Source organism: Theobroma cacao, chromosome 9 (assembly GCF_053813885.1).
Source record: "Theobroma cacao isolate CCN51 chromosome 9, ASM5381388v1, whole genome shotgun sequence".
In the NCBI taxonomy this organism is placed as follows: domain Eukaryota; kingdom Viridiplantae; phylum Streptophyta; class Magnoliopsida; order Malvales; family Malvaceae; genus Theobroma; species Theobroma cacao.
Window position 1 is genome coordinate 40,518,316 of NC_142647.1, and position 22,735 is coordinate 40,541,050.

At 33.4% G+C, this 22,735-nt stretch overlaps 3 protein-coding genes across 3 annotated transcripts; 2 read left to right on the forward strand and 1 right to left on the reverse strand.

Annotated features, from left to right (window-relative positions):
* The first annotated feature begins 4,217 nt into the window (after positions 1-4,217).
* On the forward strand, positions 4,218-6,092 carry LOC108663284 (uncharacterized). The gene has a single exon (XM_088809493.1). It carries the CDS (start codon positions 4,292-4,294, stop codon positions 5,795-5,797), a length of 1,506 nt encoding a protein of 501 aa, XP_088665619.1. The 5' UTR covers positions 4,218-4,291; the 3' UTR covers positions 5,798-6,092.
* Positions 6,093-8,865: 2,773 nt separating this feature from the next.
* On the forward strand, positions 8,866-10,085 carry LOC18589805 (uncharacterized). Its single transcript, XM_007014942.3, has one exon. It carries the CDS (start codon positions 8,901-8,903, stop codon positions 9,882-9,884), a length of 984 nt encoding a protein of 327 aa, XP_007015004.3. The 5' UTR covers positions 8,866-8,900; the 3' UTR covers positions 9,885-10,085.
* A 3,800-nt stretch (positions 10,086-13,885) lies between these two features.
* Positions 13,886-21,976, reverse strand: LOC18589806 (uncharacterized). The gene is made up of 11 exons (XM_018126697.2): positions 21,851-21,976; positions 20,776-20,948; positions 20,474-20,655; positions 19,146-20,348; positions 18,971-19,048; positions 17,359-17,695; positions 17,070-17,269; positions 16,636-16,712; positions 15,397-15,498; positions 14,421-14,607; positions 13,886-14,331 (listed from the first exon to the last, which is right to left on the reverse strand). Exons 2-11 carry the CDS (start codon positions 20,945-20,947, stop codon positions 14,242-14,244), a joined length of 2,628 nt encoding a protein of 875 aa, XP_017982186.2. The 5' UTR covers position 20,948; positions 21,851-21,976; the 3' UTR covers positions 13,886-14,241.
* Positions 21,977-22,735: the final 759 nt, after the last annotated feature.

Sequence of the window (22,735 nt, forward strand, 5' to 3'; positions counted from 1 at the left end):
TAATTTTTTTAAAATGTTTCAAATTCATCGATTAATTACCATTAATATTTGACAAAATTTGTCACCTTAGCACCATATGAATGTCTTTGTAACTGTCAACATGACAGTAAAAAAAGAAATGGATCCAAACACTTAAAAAGAGTGTTTTCTTTTTAACAATCAAATTATACTTTTATTAAAAGTGGGAAACATAACCCCAGTCCAAGGTCTAAAGATGAGACTCTTAATTGCCTTAATTAAATCTAAATTCTGGCAACGGTGTGATTATGCCAAGCTAATTGTCTGCACTGCTACACTATTATCAATCTGTAAATCAATATTTCTGTAACCCAATTCCCAAGCCAATGAGAGCCCCTTGAAAATGCCCTATAATTCAGCCATAAATGCTGAACACTTTTCCAACTTCATAGAGAATCCACTCAACCAGTTCTCATGTTCGTCCCGAAGTACCCCTCCTGCTGCAACTTTGCATCGAGATTTCCTGAATGCACCATCAGCGTTTAGTGCTATACAACTTGCTACAAGGGGCGACCAGCCAACAGATATTTCCTCCTTTCGTGAAGGGCAATAACCTTCCTGAGTAGAGCTTAAATTAGCAAGGTAAACATCCAAAGACCAGCTTTGTATAATAATTAACCTGCCTTCCATTGAAACAGTCTTGTTCTGAAGCACAAACAGGTTTCTCCATTTCCAAAACATAAAAAAAAAATCAATTTTTGCTTTAACTTTTTTTTGTTATAAATTTATACTTAAGAAGGATAAAACAATGAAGTGTTTTAACCTTTGGCCAAGGTTAAGCCAAGTTGTTATAAACTTTTTTTTCTTAATCCTTCAATGATTTGTTTTGACCAAATTAAAAAAAAAAAAAAGAGGAAACTGTGAGGTCCCAATTAAGAATAATGATAATTGGCCAAAAAAATAATGACAAAACAGTTGTAAAAATCAAATATAATCGAAGATTATAATAGGATGAGCTTTCTTTAGACAAATACAACCTGCAAAGGAAATAAAGATTAACCATTAACGAGACTCTCCATTTATTTATAAGAAAGGACCAAAACAATAAGATCAATTTGGTAGTCATTCAATATTTATATTACAACAAAATTCTAACAGTAACCTAAACATTTATATTGTATTATTATATAACATCTTCCAATAGATACAAACAGTCAAAGGTGTCCCCAAATAAACTTAAACGTTAATGTTGCAGGTGTTTTTTGGGGATGTAACGTATAGGTGGAGCTAGGTGCAAGCCCAACCTCTCAAGCTGTTATTTTACTGGGATGTCCTACATGGGATAACTTAGAGTTTCGTTATTCTTCATTAATTTAAGTTTTTTGGATAATCAATCGTCTATACATTTTATTAAAATTGTCCCTTGATAGGGTACTGTAGCACACTGTAACATAGAGGTCCTCTCACCCCGAAACTTGACTCCTTATTTAACAAACATGTGGCGTGGTGTTTGGTTTTCTTTCAAGGTGAGCGGCGGTTGGTGGGTGGCTATAAAAATTCTAATAAGCAGCGGAAAAATTTTACCAAAAGAATAACAACAAAATCAAGAAATTCCTTAGAAAATCTACACAACAACCATTGGGTCAGCTTTTGAAATCTTAAGCCTAACCGATACTTTTAAACTACAACTACATGATTGAACCTACAAAATAATCAAAAACAAAAATCAATAAATCTATAAAATCACCAAAATAAAAACTAAAAACTCACAAAAGAAATGCAACAAAAAATTTGAACAAAAATTCATCTGAAACTCACAAAGAAAGAAAAGGAAATTAAAAGAAAAGAAAATGGAGTGAATAGGAGAGGTATTTCGATTTTTGAAAAGAAGAAAGGAGGTCATGTTCATGCTACGTCATGTGTATACTATGCTTTTTCTTTTTTAATTTTTAAAATAGATTAATATGCTTTAAAAAAAATGAAATTTAAGAATTAAAAAAATTATAACACAACACCTCGGGGTACACACTAGTAATATCAAGAAAGATATCTCAAATTCAAATCCTAAAACTTTAACTGTAATAGAACGATAATTTATTATGGACTTAAATTTTTGGGTAATTTTCTCACAATATATAAAAAACATTTTGATTAGGATCTGGTTTTCTGCTTTGTTTTTTCTTTTTCTCAGGAGCAAGCAATTTTTAGTTTTCCTTGTTTTGATTAGGATTAGTGGAATCATGTTCTTCACCCCCAATGACTTTTTGTGCAGTCCTTTCGGAAGAGTATTACTTTCAAATGCCCGAATCATGATAATGTGTTATAAAAAATTTATTGTAAAAAGTAAGAGATTTGAAATAGTATATGAATCTTTAAGATAAATAAAATCACCTTTTAAAAAAAGAGATAAATGAAAAACATGAGGTCGATTCTTGCAAAATTTGATTCATAAGATGGGATTAATTTGTGGGTTAGTGCAAAGAATGTGATGTACAAAATGAGCAAGGGATCCCAAAACAAAATGCTGGTTGTTATTCACATTTTGTTCACATAATGGTGTACGGTGTACCTAATATCCCAAGAAACACATCAAAAAAAAGAATTATTAATAAAAAATTAAAATTTTAAAAATAGATCAACCATTATATATAATCTAAAATACAGCAAAATTTTTCTAATGAATTTTCTTAATCGAACTTAATTCAACAAATACTTGTACATCATTTGGATCCATTGGCTACTTAATTTAAGTTGTATAATACATACAGTATAAGAGAATAAAAATTTGTACCTTTCACATGATTAAAAATTTTCCTAATCGACCATTTTATCATTATCATATATATATCCAATTAATTTGGCCAACATGAATTAAGCTATCACATGTATCGGACCTTTCGCTAATAGAATTTGCACGAGACATGAATTTAGTCTTTCTTTCTTTCCTTTTTTTTTTTTTTTTATGCTATACCCCAAAAGGGTTCACATGATTTTATTATATTTGCAATTAAACACATGCATGGCTGTAATGTTTCTCAAGCTTTCCCCACCAATACTTTCTATACCAACAACAAAATTAAATAAAAACTGATTAATTCCATTAAAATATGACTTAAAAGCTATATCATTGACTTTGAATTCAGTGTAAAGAATATACTTTATAACAATTTACAAGTAGCTATTAAACAAAATAGGAATTCAATCATCTATAAAATTGAAATAACGGATCAGTAAGTCACCAATTTTTTGTTAAAGAAAATAATCATTTATTGCCGCTCATAGCCATAAACTAAGACATAGTTTAGTGACTTATTATAAGTACATATATAACATGAGAAAAAAAAAACTCCATAATATCTAAAGAATCTAGACTTAGGGATGTCTAGATACATTATCCGATGTACAATATATTCGAACTAGTTAATCATGTTTACCAAATTTAGATAATCGGTTAAGTCTCAACTTTTTAGAATTTTAATCCTTTTAACAACACGTTATATTTTGAGGACAAATAGTTAATAGCGTAGCGTTCCACTGCCGCTCAGTAGTTCACCATTAATAATTACAAAGATTATGGAGAAAGATGAATCTTGGTCAAAATTGAAAGACATTTAAAATCATTTAAGAATACTTCAAAGTGTTAGAGCTAGCGTGTGTTTTTTGTATTTGGTTAACCTATAAATATTCCTTGAAGATAGTCTAAACATTACCGAGGGGCCTTTTGTCTTCAAGCATTAAAGTTACCAAGTCAAAAGTAGTTCCAACCTGACAAGTTCCTTCCAGGACATTCTCAGCTATAATTAGATTCAACAGGATCAAATTGCTATCATCAAACTAATAAATTTTACATGATGAACGAGTTCCAAGTTTCTGATTGTGATAACACTCTTAATCTGGCTGCAGCCTGCAAGCATGTTGTGTAACTCTAGTTTATCAAATTTTCGGACTATATTCAATTGCACGCTGCTGCTCAATTCAACTGCTGAAGAAGACATTATACCTATATTTTGCTGGAACGCGTTGGTGTTTTGTTTATGCTTTCTGGACTTATTCTTTTCATCATGGCATTGGTCTAAAAGACGGTGATAAGTTGAGGGAAACAACCACGAACAAAGGCAAATTGAAGTTTTATATTAAGGTCAAATGTTAGACATTGTTAAAATAACATTTTAATCCAGCCTGTAGTCTTATATATATTAAACCAATAAAATATACAATCAATGATTGGGGAGATGAGTATATAAGGGGCTATCTCTTCACCATGCAATAAGCCTCAAGAATTAATAGTTTCTAGCTGACATTTCCCTAGCAGTTACAATTGTATTGTAAGGGAATGGGAACCTCAGTACGTCCACCGGGGCACTGGCCTCGACTCATCTTTGCTATGGCATTTTGCCTTACAGCAACTAGCGTGGTTGCCTATGAACCTGATGTATATTCTTCTCCACCTCCACCAGAGCACCCAGAGTACAAACCACATCCTCATAAGTCTCCACCACCTCCGACCTACTATTATAAATCTCCACCACCACCACCACCTTATTACTACAAATCCCCTCCACCCCCATCACCATCTCCTCCTCCGCCATACTATTATAAGTCTCCTCCACCACCTTCTCCTTCACCTCCTCTTCCATATGTGTACAAATCTCCTCCACCTCCATTGCCATCTCCCTATTATTACAAGTCCCCACCACCACCTTCACCATCCCCACCACCACCTTATTACTATAAATCCCCTCCACCACCTTCACCATTGCCTCCACCTCCCTACTATTATAAGTCTCCACCTCCACCATCACCATCACCACCACCACCACCTTATTATTACAAGTCCCCTCCACCTCCTTCTCGATCTCTCCCACCTCCGTACTATTACAAGTCACCACCTCTGCCATCTCCTAGTTCTCCACCACCATACTATTACAAGTCTCCACCCCCACCATCTCCATCACCACCACCTCCTTACTATTACAAGTCACCACCACCTCCTTCACCTAGTCCACCACCTTCATACTACTACAAGTCACCACCTCCACCATCCCCTAGCCCACCACCACCATACTACTACAAAACCCCTCCACCTCCTTTGAAGTCACCACCTCCATATTATTACAAGTCACCACCTCCACCATCTCCTAGTCCCCCACCATCATATTATTACAAGTCACCACCCCCACCATCTCCATCACCACCACCTCTTTACTACTACAAGTCACCACCTCCTCCATCTCCTAGTCCCCCACCACCATACAACTACAAGTCACCACCCCCACCATCTCCATCACCACCACCTCCTTACTACTACAAGTCACCACCTCCGCCATCTCCTAGTCCCCCACCACCATACTACTACAAGTCACCACCCCCACCATCTCCATCACCACCACCTCCTTATTATTACAAGTCACCACCACCACCTTCACCTAGTCCACCACCACCATACTATTACAAGTCACCACCTCCACCATCCCCTAGCCCGCCACCACCATACTATTATAAGTCACCACCTCCGCCATCCCCTAGCCCACCACCACCATACTACTACAAATCCCCTCCACCTCCTTTGAAGTCACCGCCTCCTCCATACTATTACAAGTCACCACCTCCGCCATCTCCTAGTCCCCCACCACCATACTATTACAAGTCACCACCCCCACCATCTCCATCACCATCACCTCCTTATTACTACAAGTCGCCACCTCCACCATCTCCTTCACCCCCACCTCGTTACTACTACAAATCACCACCACCTCCTTCCCCATCACCACCACCACCACGTTACTATTATAAGTCACCCCCTCCACCATCTCCTTCCCCACCACCTCCTCACTACTAGAAGTGATTCATCTTTTCCTCCTTTGAAGTTTCCACCTCCTCTTTATTACTATACATCACCACCATCTCCAAAGGGGTACTAAGCTAATTGAACATAATTTCTCTTGATTCAGTTTGGAGGCTTGAAGTGCAAGAAGAATAATTATGATATTCTAGTACTCTTGATATTTGTAAATTGTGTTTTTATGAATAATAAGGGTCTAACACTGAGATCCTTAATGAATTCTTTAAATTGAAGTTCTCTTTGTATTATTTCTTATCATGAATAATGAAGATTCACATTGATGCTTTGATCAGGTTTATTTATTATTTTTACCAAATTGAAGTGGAACTACAAATTTTGATTAAATTAATGATAAAATGGGGCATGAGATTAATTAATCGATTGATTTATTATTGATTCAGCAAGATCGTGCAAAATATAAAAGTTGCTTTATTACATAGAATAACTAAATGCCAAAGGGTTGAATATAGCAAAAGAAGAAAAGTCCAAACGCTAAGAATAATAAAATTGACAACCCTGGAGAGAAGGGTAGTACCATGGCTACCAAAGCATTGGTTAATAGTAAGTGTAAATATCTCACTGATTAAATAGTTAGGTTCTCGTATCCCTACTTCTCGCTAAATATTCTACTTGGTTAAAGGAAAAAAAAAAAAAACACATTTGTCAAATTCTTTTAACTGACGATTTATCTTAAATAGTTTATTCTGGTTGTTAACCAATTGCTTAATTTTTATTCAATTGTAAAGAATTTTAAGAGTCTATACTCACAACTCCACAAAGCACTAACTTTGTCAAGCTTCAATTTCAATAAAAAAAAAAATACTGGAGAGTTTCAGATTTTGTTTCAAAATACTCTTCAGAAAGAATAACCCCAAGATTCAAATCAAAGAGTTCCAGATGGTGACTATTGAAGCATCTATGAAAAACGTTTATTCATGCTAATTGATCTTTAGTGTTTGCACGTATATAATTTGAGCCACTTTGAGCAATGGAAAAGGTCATATATACTATATTGTTTAATTGTGATAGCTTATATAACTATTTAAATTTTATACTGTTTTGACATGGTAAGGGAAACATAAAGCGATGACTCGTATTTCCCCTTAATTAAGATTCTATTTTATACAATTTTAATGTTCTTAGCATTCAGTAAGATGATTTGTAATTTTTTTTATTTTCTCTTATATTTTCCTTAGCATTTTTCATGAATGAAATAGTCTAAGAAGATTAGCGATTTTAAAAATAAGAAATTTAGAAGGAGAAGGATTTGTAAAAACAAATTTCAAAAAGAAAGAAAAGGATACTTCATATGAAACAAGGAGTGAGAGAGACATTATGAGTTGCAAAATCCCCAAAAAATTTGGAAAAATAAATTAAGTGTAACAAAACAAAGTTTTATTTAATTAGAGCATATATGAGAAGAAGAAATATCTTGTCTGATTTGTGATATTAATAAAATGAAGAGAATACTAGCATGTGATCCAATTCATTGAATTACAAAAATTAACCGACTAAAATAAATAATTTCAAATGAACATAAAATGTTATAGCTGTTTGTTTTATTTTATTTTTCTATAAACAAAGTACATAATAGAAGAATTTAAGTATTTGACCATGACCCTCCATAAGCAACAAGGGCTGCTAAGCTATCAAAGCCTAAAAAAACTTTATATATCAAAATCTACAAACTGATTATGATAAAAAAAAATCTTCAACTTGCATTCTCCCACCGACAATAGCTCCAGTCAAGGCGTAACTTAAAAAAATCTGTGACAAGTTTCTTGTAATAAAGACAAATTATTCCCAGAGATCTAAAGCAAATTGCATGCAAAAATGGAGAAAACATTAACAGGTAAGAGTTGATACTGATACATTTGAGGAAAGCTAGCAAGCACTTTGACTTTTGGGGGGGTTTTTCTTTCACTTTCGTGCTTCTTAATCATCAGCATCACTTCCCTGTTTGAGCTGAACGCGGTTTTGGCATTCGAAAATAAATATTTGCTTTTTTGAGTCTGAACTCGCTTATGCCCAAACTTGAAGAGATCTCTGCTACATAGTTGGAAACAACCCACCCCACCAACTCACCGCCTCATCAACAAACATAAGCAGCCACACACATATATGCATATTTGTATGCTTATTTCGTAACCTATTTGTTTTGAATAATATTGTTTCATCTGATTTCGATTATCAGATTACGCACAATATCATGAACGTGGTAAATATTACGTTTTATGAGTAGTCGGACAAAATGTAAGACAGTTTAACATTTCAATTTAATCGGTATTATAATTATTTTTAACTCTTAATCTATTAACTTAAATTTCCTTAATGAAAAATCGATACATTAACTTAAAATTTTAAGCATAATTATGAGTCTTGGTTTGAGATAGTTTTTATTGTTATGGTGTACGTACAAACCCGATTCTCATATGTATTAATCAGTAACATGTTTGCTTAAAGGCCTTTCAAAAGAAAAAAACATGTCTACTTTGAGACTATAGAGATGATTTTGTAAAGCAGCTTTTCAAGTTTTATGCTGTTATGCGGTTGCCATTATGGTGTAGTTGTATTTCATGCTGCTGATTTCAGTGTTATCTTCTTGGTCTTCTCTTTTTTTTAAGAAAAAAAATTATTTTATTCATGTTTATATGCAAACTTCCTTCAAGCAAACCTCTTGGCTCATTGCCTGCTACTCTTTTCAGTGATATTAATAAATCCCATTGGTTGAGCAAAAAATATATATAGGTAATATATAAAACTAAAGAAAAAAAATTTGCACGAGCAATACCTGGAAGGTTCACTATATCAACTCTACCAAGCAAAAAGAGCCGAGCATAAGGGTTTATCATCCAGCCGTATAGCATCTCAACAGTTGTTTACGATGTAGTGGGAAACCACAAAGTACAAGTTTGAAAAAGGATAGTAATTAGTACATTTAAGTTGACATGAGCTTTGGAACAACATGTTAAAGTCCTTAATCCAGCCTGGTATGCACATTGAACGAGCATATCTTTGCCACAAATGATTCAAGGAAACACTATAAAAAGGACTACAAATCAGCATTATCAGGCAACCGAATAGAGCTAAATTGCTGGGAATGGCAACAGAAGGATGGCAAGGGTTCTGGCCTCATCTGGTTTATGCTTTGGCATTCTGCCTTGTAGCCACCACTGTGGTAGCCAACTACCCAGAACACCACTTCAATTACCCACCATACAAGTACCAGTCTCCACCACCAAAGCATGCATGGTTCCCACCATACCACAACTCCCCATCCCCTCCAAAGCATTTTTGGCATCCCCCATACTTTTATAAGTCACCACCCCCTCTAAGATATCCACCTCCTACATATTCTTACAAATCTCCACCCCCTCCATCTCCATTGTCACCTCCTGCTTATGTCTATAAATCCCCTCCACCTCCACCACCCTCACTGCCGCCTCCATATTTTTACAAGTCTCCACCCCCACCATCACCATTGCCACCTCCTTATGTCTATAATTCCCCACCACCACCATCACCATCACCTCCTCCTCCATATGTCTATAAATCTCCACCTCCACAATCACCATCACCACCTCCTCCAAATGTCTACAAGTCCCCACCACATCCTTCTCCTTCTCCATGCCCACCGTACGTCTATAAATCTCCACCACCACCCCTTCCTTATATCTATAAGTCTCCTCCACCACCATCTCCATCACCACATCCTCCATACATTTACAAGTCCCCACCTCCCCCATCTCCATTACCTTCCCCTCCTTATGTCTATAAATCCCCACCACCACCATCACCATCCCAACCACCTCCTTCACCATCACCTCCCCCTCCATACTATTACAAGTCTCCTCCACCACCATCACCCTCTCCTCCACCTCCATGCCACTATAAATCATCTCCTCCCTCTCCATCACCACCACCACCACCATCTCCATTACCTCCTCCTTCCCACCATTACAAGCCTCCTTACCTACCCCCATTTCACTATGAGCATCCTCCATTCCACTATAATTCACCAGCTCCACCAGCCAAGACTCCTCCCTATTATTACATGTCACCACCATCCTCAAAGGGCTACTGATAAGCTGATGGTTATCTACAGATATGGTTTGAATTGGGGCAATAATAAGTAGTTCTTCAAATGTTTCCTGCTCCCTATAAATTTATGGAGGTTCCTTTTTAGAGAAAAATTAAGGGGTTTAGAGACCCTTGTTTAATTCAGTTTTTGTAGACGCACTTATTGTATTTTTTTTTTCTGCTCAATCAGAAATAATTTTATTAAGTATCGAACTGATACCAATCAACAAGAAGAGATCAGAACAGAAACTGCAAAATAGCACCCCATACAGCAACACAACACCCCATAAGGCACATTGCAACGAACCATAGGGGAAAAACAACACAGCTCCCCATGAAGAACACACAACAACATACCATAGGTGAGAAAACAACACAACATCTCCTCAACAGACTCAACAAATCTGGAACCGTTCAGAAAAATAAAAGATACCCAACATGAATCAAACTTTACCACCATGTGTAAAATATCTCTGTATGATCTACTCCAAATTTGACAAGAGAGTCCGCAAAAAAGTTGACTTCACGAGGCGTATAGACAAAAATACAATGTCACCGATTAAATTGCTCTAGCTATCTATTTCATTTAATAAATGTTATCTTTCCCATGGCCTTAGCTCAACATTACATATCTATGACAATGCTCCCTTATAGTCAGACTCAATGATCAATTGCTTCGTACCAACCAATGATGAAGAAGAAAATAATTGGACTGCATTTCTAATCACCATGAGTTCTACAAAGTTGGAATCTTGAATGCCCAAGGGACCAAAGAAAACACCAAGAAAATATATTTAGATTTCAAGATCAGTTCTATCACCATTGAGAGATTGCAGATTAATAAGTTCAATACTTGCAAATCACACATCTAGAACAGCCTCTTCCTTGTTGCAAAGAATGCAATCATATATCTGGCATTCCTTCTTCAAGTTCCCGTTAGCCATCACAGTCTGGTTACTCATAAATACTAAATGTCCAAGAGATGTCCTACCATTGTAGATTCAATTAGTGAAGTAGCTGAGGGGTTTTGAAATCCTATATTGTTGACATTGTCTCATGAAAAGCAAAACTAGGATGAAACATTTAAATATTGGTGGTTCTCAAAGAAAAATCTCTATCAGGTTTGAAGTGTTAGGCACTGGATCAGAGTTTACCAAATGAGAGAAGACAACCTCTTATTAGTTTGTCTTGACTCAATAGAATTTTAAATGACCGAAATAAAAGATAATGGTGCGCAACACTTGATTAAACTCTTTTCAAGGAGATCTCAATTACAGTTAAAATTTGACAATTTCAACTTAAAGTTCTTTAAAGTTTATGAGAAATAAGACTACCCAGCACCTGCAATTATGCAATTTAATCTGATCAAGTGCTTTTTAAATTTACCAAATCTTAAAGAAATTAATGAACTAATGAACTCTATATAACTTTTTTAATGATTTGTATGAAATTCATAGTTGGATTTTGATTTAGAGACTAATGCTAACCGTGGAGCTTTTATTTATTTATATTTATGATCTATTGGGATTTTTTTTTAATATTTATCCTTCATTTTAATTCAAATCAGACCTTAGTATCCCTGTTTTGTTTAACAAGCTTGAAGCGCTATGCAAACACAATCTGCACAGTTATTACCTGGGAGGTTTAGTTTGACATAGTTTCTTGTTTTCCTTTTTGATAACAAGTTTGACAACTAAGTTGAGTTGCAAATTTGTGGTTTAGAAAATTATAGTTCATCTCATAGTAAAAAAATGCAGCTTTTTATAGGGTACAAAAAAAAAAACTTATAGTGAAGTCTTTCTCTTCTCTTAAGGGTTATGATAAAAACCATAATTTCTGCAACTCAACCACAAGGCCGAAGTCAAGGTTAGTAATGATTCAATTGGTGACCATCTCCTACTGTTTGCCCCATTTCAAAGTCCACATCTTTATTTCATGTCATACTATGCAACTTCAACAGTAAATTTGGCTTTCACGATCTTACTCTAATGTTATCAGATACCAATAGTTGGATTTATAATCCTTAATATAATCCATTGATTTTTGTTTTTTATTAGACAATTGATAAATGTTAAGTCATTAGGTCACCTCTAAGAATAAGTATAACTTGATTATAGTTAACAAAGTAAGATGTACCGTATATTCAAATTAGCCTTCTTAAAGTCTTAATCTAAAGTTTGAATAAAGTCGCCAAAATTGTTATATAAAAATATAATTTCACGTAATTAAATAAAATGTTAATATTTAAAAATCTTTTTTTAAAAAAATCTTAACGTAAGCATGTGAATATAAAGATAAAAAAATGTAACATTTAATGTAAAATGAAGAAAAAGTATTGTAATCAACTTAAAATAAATTATAATGATTTTAAACATAGTGGATGGTAACAATAAGTATAACCTTATCATTGTTTAACGTAAATAAATAAGAATTCAGATAAAAAGTCATATTATTTATCGTAAAATAAAATACTAAAATTTTTATTTTTAAAAAATATTTTAAAATAATTTGTGTCTCTCAAACTAACTACCCCAAAATTATTACAAAAAAAATACAATTTCACAATAAAATAAAATATTAATGTTAAAAATTAATTTTTTAAAAAATTTTAATGTAAACGTGTGAGTACAAGATAAAATGCATAAAATCTAAGTTAAAATAGATAAGAAGTGTCGCAATTAACCTAAAATAAATTATAATGATTTAAAACATAGTAAAAAGTAACAACAAGTATTGCCAAATAATACTTCAAGATAAATAACTAATATATACCTTAAAATTGAAACTAGTTTTCTTTAAATCTTAACATAGATGTGTAAGAATAAAGGTGAAAAATAATATCATTTATCACAATAGAATACTCAAAATTTAGTTTTTTAAATATTTTAAAATAATTTCTATCCCTCAAACTAGCTACCGTGAATTCTTAAACAAAATATAAAACTTTACATGGTAAATAAAATTTTCATGTTACAAAATAAAAGATTTAAAAGTTTAACATAAACATAAGAAAATAAGAATAAACATACATAACTTTTGGTGTAAAATAAATAAAAGTGTCGTAATCAATTTAAACTAAATTATTATGATTTTGATGAACTTGAAGGTAACAATAAAAATAATCTAATTATAGTTTAAACATAAATAAGTAACATACATAAACAAATAAACTTAAAAGTATTTGAAAAAAAATTAACTTCTTAAACTCACACAAATATTAATTTCTTAGATCAAAATAAACATAAATAATAACAAATATTTAATGTATTTGTTTAAACTTTCAAATTTTGTATATATATTTTTAAAAACTAAGAAAAATAAAAATACTACCACTTACCTATTTTTGATAAAATATTTATTATTTACATGATCACTTCTATCACTTTTTACTATGTTGCTAAAGTCAGTACTTATTGTTTAAAATAATTTACCCTATAAAATGTAATAATTAATGTTAATCTTAATTACTATGATTGTTATTGTATAATTTGATAACTAAATAAAAAATATTACCTAAAATAAAAAAACATATTTATTACAATAGGTAAGATATGACTTAATTACACTAAATTTTTAATTGTTATACATCTATTTGAAAAAATCAATAAAAATAAATATAAAATAGATAAAATAAAGTATTTATCATTTTATTAAATGAATGAAACAAATAAAAATATATTTACATTACTTTTCCATTCACCTGTCAACCTGTTTAATCATTTTCTTTGTTGTTTTTAGATTTTAATATTTTTCAATTTCTCATGATATCATTCAATTTTGAATGTGATATCATGATTTTTTTTAACTTTATAGTAAAGCTTATATATTGTGACCTTACTGTAAACAAACTCCATTAGCACTACTTTCTACCTTTCTAATAATTGGCAAGTATCATAAAAGGTATAACAAACATTTTTTTATAAGCAATTCAAAATGGAAGGATTAATCAATGTTATGCAACGAAACATGAATAATTGTCATACCTTACAACTTAAATTAGCATGTTTAAACATTGACCATGTTGAAATTGTAGATTCATTTGGCATACAAGTTAGTACACTAACTTTAGTACATTTTTAGTGTCGCCAATTTATAATACCAGTTAAAGTTGCCCATTACTCTGCTTGTCGTCTATAAGAAAAAGAAAGACAACACTACAAGCTCAAACTTAATCTCTAAACCTTATCCCACCTTTACCATGTTAGCTAAGCTTAAGATCTTTAAACCTTATCCCACCTTTACTTGAGATCTCTATACATTAGCAAAACTACACATCGTAATAGTACTAATATCCACTTACAGACTAAGCTTGCGCATATGAACATGGACGTGTGGACAAAAGCAAGCACACCAATTCCTTCTTATAAAAGGACCGCCGAGAAGAAGCATCTTTTCCCCATGGCCTTCCAATTTTTCACTTGCCACCCATGACCAACCTTGTAAGTTTCTACCTGTCATCACCCCAATGAAATTTTGGAAATGTTAAAGAAACCCCATTTCTTTAACATTTATAACTGGAAAATTTGGGATAGTTATGCACCTTGTCTAGAACTTCCCCTTCACCTTGCAGCCCGCCAATAACATGTATTTCATCTCTAATCACAACACTGCCAAAATATCCCCTCGAATTGCGCATGGACTCCTCCATCATCCATGAACCAGCATGAGGGTCGAAGACCTCAACTGTTGAGACCATTCTCGTTCCATCAAAGCCACCTATCGCATATCTAAAAATATATTTTCCATGATTAGAATTTGATACAAAGGTAATGTAATTTTTGTACTGGACATTGTTCTCTAGATCTAAGGGGAAAATAGATGCAAAAACAAATGATCAAGACAGCATTCAGATACTGTTTGGTATTAGTCTCCGATCACCATGTTGATCTAAATGATTTTATTACTATGACAATTTTATCAATGGCATTCTAAAATCACCATGTTTGATACCACGTGAAATCAAAAATCATTTAATATGAGATACCCAACATAACCATGTTATAACAATTAAAAGTCAATATTTTTAATATTATATTAAAAAATAATATTTCTATTATTTAATTTTTATTAGATAAGGTATAACTGAAATATGCAATCAACAAATATTAAATTTAAGTCAATAACTTAAATAAACTTTTAATTATAAATTATATATTCTCTTTAAATGAGAAAAAAGAAATTGCATCTATTAAAAAACAATTATTTGCTAAAGAACAAAAATTTTGTAAAACAAAGAAAATACAATCTTTTTATGCACAATTACAAGGGTAAAATTGTCCTGTCCGTAAGTTAATTTCATGTATCACCACACTCCAATAGAAAATTCTCTCACCCTTTTAGTTCAATTTTAGATGATCCTAAAGAAATTTATCTAATCACTACGGTGATCTAAGATCACTGCAATGTAGGATCATCAAGTTCTTAACAAACATGGTGATCTAATCACAAAGGGTAGTTCACATTGGTTGTTGGGTGATCACCCCATACCAAAAGCCACCTCAAGAAAATCAACTTACAATTTTTCATTCAGCACAACCAATGAATGACACGCTCTCTTTGTAGCCATGCTCTCAAGTTTTTCCCATGAATGTTCTCGAGGATCCAATCTCTCAATTGATCTGAGATAGTAGATTAAACATATCAGTCAATCAATCATGAAAAAAGCCCAAGAATATAGGACCAAAGCAGTTTGGACTATATATAATTGGCAAAAGAACGTAGACAAGACATTATATTTGGTTTTTGACTTCTTATTATATATTTAATCTGATTCCCTTTAAGTAAACATAAAAATCTAAGCTTAACTCTATGACTGATGGAAAAGACCAACCTCCTGGTGTATGAGTTGAGCACAATAGGAAAAAATCAAGTTACCGAATGCTCTTCTTATTTATTGCTTGCCTACTTTCAAGCCCCCAAAACTCAATCCTACAATAACTACATCGTTTCTATTGAAATTAAACCCATCAGATAAATACAATAGAACCTGAATGTGAGGTATGATTCCTTTCCTCTTCAGCAAAGAGTCAATGATTTAAATCAAAAAGTGACCCTTGATGCATCAATATAACAAGAACCATTGAAACTGGTGAAAAGTTCACAGCAAAAAAAGGCCTTCTGGATTATATGATGTAAAAAATTGGTAAACAAGCATATTCACAAACATAAGGAAACAAGTCATTGCCACTTTCCTATTACTGCTCAGGCTGTTCATACACCTCTATTCTGTACCATTAATATAATTGTAGCAAGTTCAGGACAAAGTGAACTGGAAATTTCATTATAACTAATGCTTGGATAATGGTCATGGATGTTCAAGGACTCTCTGCGTGACTTAGATGTTTAAGGATAGGAAGGCTTTAAATCAGCATACCAATATATTTTCACAACTAAAGCAGGTATATAACCTGAAACACTTTAACAGCCCTTCATCAATTACCCACCACCTCCTCCCTGTCCCTTTTGCCCCACAAGAAAAGGCAGGGGGCAGTGAAGAGCCCCGGTCTAATGCCACATTAGAGGGCAAAAAGGTTGAGGTATAGCTAATCTTGAATAATATTAAATATACTATGCATATTATAAAAGGCTACAAATACAAGAGTAAATTCTGGGTGTAAAACACTTAGAATTTGTTTTTATTTCTTTTTTTCTTTTTTGAAAAAACTCTTAGCATGTTTGATTCTGCATGGATAATCATATACATGAATAATGAATGTGAGCACAACTCTGACCATCAACAACAAAAAACTACTTACTTCAAATAATCTTTTCCATTATATCCTCCAGCAACATAAAGTATCCCATTGACTTCTGCTGCAGCTGGAGCAAATCTCTTAAAAACAAAAAAGTATTATTAGTTAGTAGATTAGGAAAAATTAATATCATGATGGTAGCACTTAAAGTTTTATGAGAAACAGAGAGAGCAACATAGAGTTTTATATTTCTCCACAATGAGTAATCAGCCTCTTTGTAGTTGATAAGCTACCAACTAATTGCAAGCAACCCAAGGCATGGGATATATCAGTACATACAAGCATCCAATAACATGATGTAAAAGAGAGAGAGAGAGAGGAAAGAGAGAAAGCCAAAGCCAAATTCTCTCTTTAAAGCTTTCAAAGCAAGAACAACTTCAACCAGCAAGAAGAAGAAGCAAAAAAAATAAATAAATAAAGCTATCATTAAAAAATACCTTATGTAGTAGTGATTGAATAGGAATCCACCTTCCAGTGTTTGGATCAAACATTTCTACCTCTGAGAAACATTCAACTCCGTTTCCACCTCCAAAAACAAAGATGCTATCTTTTAAAGAAAGTACGGAAAAGCTTCCTTTCCTTTGTTTTAATGGGGGATGACTAGTCCACTGATTGCTTACTGGGTTGTATGATTCAACTAAGGACAACAAACACAGTAGCATGATCAGCTTGTTAAGATTGAAAGTATTCACACAAACTAAAAAGCCACAAAGAGAAAAATCATACCTGTGTCATACCATAAATTACCATCTACACCACCCAAAACATAAACTTCGTCATTAAATTTTGCTGCTGAAGCATATGAGTGAACAAAGCTCATTGAAGTCCAGGTTCTCATCAGGTCTTGTGAAGAAGAATAGATGTCCAAAGCAGATAACCATGAACAACCATCAAATCCTCCCACCAGACATATTGATCCATCACAAGCTGGATAAGGTTGGTCATCCACTGACTGATACTCCTCTTCTCCTAAATCATCTGCCTCAACACACCTTGCCACAAACCCAGTTTCCAACATCCTGCACTGGTCTTTCAGTTGTTGGATTTCTAATCTGGATTCAACCTGAAATGCCAAATTGCTTTTATTTCAAACTTGCTATCCCCATCAAAGTCACTATTTAAGAAACTCAGCATATATATTTTTGTCCTTACTCCAGTTAAAGCATACACAAATATCAAGCTAAAAATTATACACGAATTTTGAAAGACCAGTATATTAAAAATGCCAGATATCGAAACCAAAATTGTATGTTATTATTTGAACCTGAACTCATACAAACTGGTAAAACAATACTAACAAAAGCCTGTATTTTCAAAATGCGCCAATACAAACTGCTAAGAAGAAGATGCCAGTTGCCAAGAATAAAGTCAAACTTTAAAAAGTGCAGCAATATTGACAATTTTTGAAACAAGTACACCATACCATATTAGAAAAAAGTAAAAAGTCTTGATGGAAAAATATTGAGAAACTTGAAGTTAAAACAAGAAATTATATACAGCACAGTCATGGAAAAAGGACCAACATATACCCAACATGTTCAACAATGAAGGGTGTTGCATGCACACATAAATAGTGGTTTTGACCCAAGCATTTGAAGCAACATTTCAAGGACACTAACAAGTTCATGCAAATTAATTGGCATCATAAAGGAGGCTTACTTCAGGAGTGAAACCTATAAATTATTTTGGGTGGGAGTTGGGGCATATACATATCTTAAGAAGTATCAAACGAACCATTTGACATTTAACAAGATCAAATTTTACATTAAGACAACATGATATATATGGTATAAGCTTTTAAATATGATTGTCTAATAAAATGCTTTGCAAATAGTTATAACATAAAACAATCACTTCTTTGCCTTTATTCTTCATGCCAACTTGAATATTACTTTAACATTTTGCACAAAAACATTACATCTCTATAACAAATAAAAGTAGTCTGTTTTCTTTATTGATATATATTAAACAAAAGTAAGTTTCCTAAGTGAATCCAACCATAATCATCAAGAATACACATATAAAATTAATGACTAGAAAATAGGAAGTGAAAAATAACAGTAGGAGCCTTTTCGGAGGGCCATTTGCCTTCACCTCTGGCCTAGCTAACAATAACAATGGAGGCCATTTTAGTTCTTTAAACTTGCAGCATAGGAGAAGCACTAAGTTTCACAAGGGCGTGTCATGTTTCAATAGCATTAATTAATAATAAATATGAGACCAACCATGAACAATATGTTAGAACAATGACCCCATAACTACCATATGCAATGATATGAAACTGTCAGAGAAAGTGCATAGTTTAAAAAGAAACAACTCTAAGAAATGAGATATATACCAGATTTTGCTCTAAAGAATTGATCTTCTGGGCTTGTTTGAACTGAGACAACCTCATTTCCTCAACTTCAAATAGCAACTACAGAAACATAGCACAGCATAATAAAGGGTAAGTAGATAAAAATGAAATTCAAATATTTTAAGCAGTTAAAGAGTCAATAGAGTGGCTCAAATACCTTGGCTACTGTAGAATCAATACTAGAAGAGTTTATTCTGGAGGTCAAAGCTGCTTCTGGAAAAGAGAGATTAGTTGACTGAACTTCAGTGTCTTTCAACTGATTATGTGTTGGCACTATCTCACTAGACACAAATGAAAACAAGGAAAAATTATAATCTGATTTAAAGAGCATATCTTCGCCAGGTAATGCCAGTGCATTCTCCTCTTGAGGAACTTTCAAATTATGTTTTTCTTCTTTCAAACCAAGTGATGTGCATGAAGAGCTCCATTCATTATGGACCTTGCCTGAAAAAGGAAGATTTGCCTCCGGAGCTGCTAACTGAAAATATTCACTTTCTTGTATTTCCCCGGCAATGGGTAAAGTTTCACAGTTTTGAAGACAAGAGGTACTTGGTTCAGTCACAAGAGAAGACTGAAAGACTTCACAATTTGGTTTCAAACTTGCAACTTCACCATATTTTCCAGACTCCTCAAGATCTAATGACGCTTTTACAACCTCACTGTTTTCATCCAAATAATAAGGTAGACAAGGAGACTCCCGTTCTCCATCAAAGAGATCTGGTGAATCTGAAGCAGGCAGATTGAATTCTTCAACTTCCTTTGTCACACCAGAACAAGTTTCTTCTTTGAATAAAGCACTCCACTTTTTCTGTGGGCATCTAAGAACACAAGGGTAGGAGCTATCACAGTTTATATTTGTGTAAACACCATCCTGCTTACGATTTGATGCGACTTCATTGTTAATTGAACATGGATACAGTTCTCTTTCTTCTCTTGAACTAGGATCTTTCCAAGTGAACCATCCTACATTAGACTGAGTTGCAGGAGCATCAGAAGTATTCATATTTCTCACCGTGGAAGAATAAGAACGCCCAATGCTAGGATCCAAAGTGGAACCGCCCATGCTATCCAGATTCATATTAGAAACCCCCAGTTTTATAGCAGATGTCTCTCCAGCACCACATTCTTGTTTTGCATTTGGGGGCCTTAATGCTTTGAATTGAGCACTCATCTTCTCAGTTTTCTTTGAGAGGGAAGCACTAGTTATAGGTGAAGATGAAAACATAGATATCAACTTGTTTGTTTGGGCCTGATCTAGTTCAAACCAAAAAAGCTTTGGTTCATAATAGTTATCTGCAATTATTGGCCGGAACTGATCTTCCAGCAAGGGATGGCACTGCACGCGTATTCGAATTTTAACCTACAAAACAAATGCAGCAAAGATTAAATAAATTGCACATCTAGACTTTAACCAAATGAGCAGAAAAAGTTATTCGAAAGACAATCATAACCAACTCTAAACTATAGTATAATCACAAGTAATACCTGTGCAGCATATGGGGTTTTCTCTGAACCACCTGCAGTCCAAGCAGAAGAATTGATAGCCAATTGTCCTGTGCTAGCAGCCTCAAAGATACCATGGAGCTTCCTGTCACTATAGTTGAACAAGAATAGCGGCAAACCAGGTTCAATGTTCTTTACATACGAATAATGTGGAGCAGGTAATCCTGTTCAAAAATTGAATGCCATTTTCTTTATGAGACTCCGGAGAAACTACGCACATATGCTATTTAAAAATAGATCATGTGCTTCCTAAGCAGAAGAAATATGAGGAAGAGCAAACCAACCAAACAATTTCTTAGAAAAACATTCTGCATGTGTACTATGTTTGCATCCAAAGATAACCCCCGCAAGATCACTCTTCCTGAGATTCCTGGCAGTTAAGCTACAATTAATGGTCAACCTCTGTTGCTTTTTTTCACTCAAAGTAAATGTCTCTGTCTTCCTCCCAGCACCCATGCTGTTATACAAGAAAAAATATGAGCAATTAGTCTTTCACTGATTTAAAGTATTACTAATGCTAAACAAGCAAAATTAATAAAGTAAGCTTTTTGACCAACAAAAAGAAGTTAACTCAATAAAGTATCCATAAATTTGAAGAATATGCACTCAAAGAAGTAGAATCCAAGAATATAACAGATTGTTTATGGGTTCAAATTAACTTCAACACCCATAAAAATGAAGATGGATACCGCAACTTAGAGTATAAACAATTCAATAAACAAAAAGGAATATAGTCAAGCACATTCTTTACAAAAGGGAGATGAATTTGAAATGCAAGAACCATCTTTGTCCAAAAACTTCTCAAACAATTGAAATAAACTCTACATTTTGCAACAAAATTGACATAAAGATAGTATTAAAACACCAGAAGCTAATATAGGCGAGAGAGAAAAGGGGAACAGGAAAAGGCTCCGTATACAATTTTCATACAATCAAAACTTAAACAAATCAAACATGTAAGGCTCCGTATCGATTGTTGCGTTTGCTGCTTTTTGTTTGCTCTCTAAAAATAGCTAAAAAGCAAAAGCAAATGGCACAAACCAAAGCCATATTTGGTTAAAGAAAATGAAAAATTGACTAAAATGCAACAACAATCCCAACATTATGGTTTTATTTTTCAAAAAAAAATCATGCATTTTGTTTTTCAAAAAAAAATCATGCATTTTGTTTTTCAAAAAAAATATATCGTTTAATTTTTAATAAGCAAGTTGGAACAGCAACAAGCAATGGTTACCAAAATTATGAAATCACAATACAAGACACTAAAAGCTAGAAGCTAAAGCTCGACAAAGCCATAATTCTAACTACTTACGAAAAGGAAATATAGAAACAACAACAAATATTGGAATTTACACTTACAACAATCATAAGCTAACAGATGGAACCAAGATTTTACAAATTCACAAAAACCGCAGCTCTTAGATGGCAATGTCTGCCTGTTTGTTACAAATGAAAAATGAGAAAACTATGATGATCGATCCAGTAAAAACAGAGTGAAGCTTTAAAACAAAATTTTCAAAAACTTTTTGCACAAATTTTCCTTTTTATTTTTGGAAAAATATCTTCATTTCTTATGGAAAAAAAAAGGTTTAAGAAAATAGAAGACGAAAAGAAACTTAAACAGGAGAAGGCAGAGAGACGAAGTTCTTGAGAAAAAGCTAGCTCTCTTCAAGGATATATCAATTAAAAGTGGTTTTAATAAAAGGAAAAAAATTAATCCGAGACTCTTCCACTCCAGGATAAGTACAGTAAACAGAAAATAAATAATTAAATAGTTCAATTTGTAAAATCAAAATGAAGAAAGAAAGCTGAAAGTTTGAACAACAACATGATCAGCAGAAGTGAGACCTGGAAGACAAAAAAGTAATGAAATTGCCGGTGCTTATTTCTAGGGAAAGTTAGGGCTTTGAAGACGAGAAAGAGTGGGAAAATGCGAGGAAATGATTAGGGTTTTTTCGATTGTTTTCCAGAAATGGAAAACGAGAAAGACAGAGATGAGAAGTTAAGCGAGGCTTACACAGAGAACTCATGAAGCGCGAAATGAGTGCGAATGCTGCTGCACGGGGATTCTATTTTTGATTTATAGGCTACAGTCCCATACTCAAATTACCTATTTGCCCTTCTATATTTTTGACTTCCAGCCTCCCGTTTGTATTTATTTCCTAATTCAAATACACTCAACTCTTGATGACCGTAAAATAATTTGCGTAAGAATTTTCCCTTTTTTGTAAAATATTTTATTAA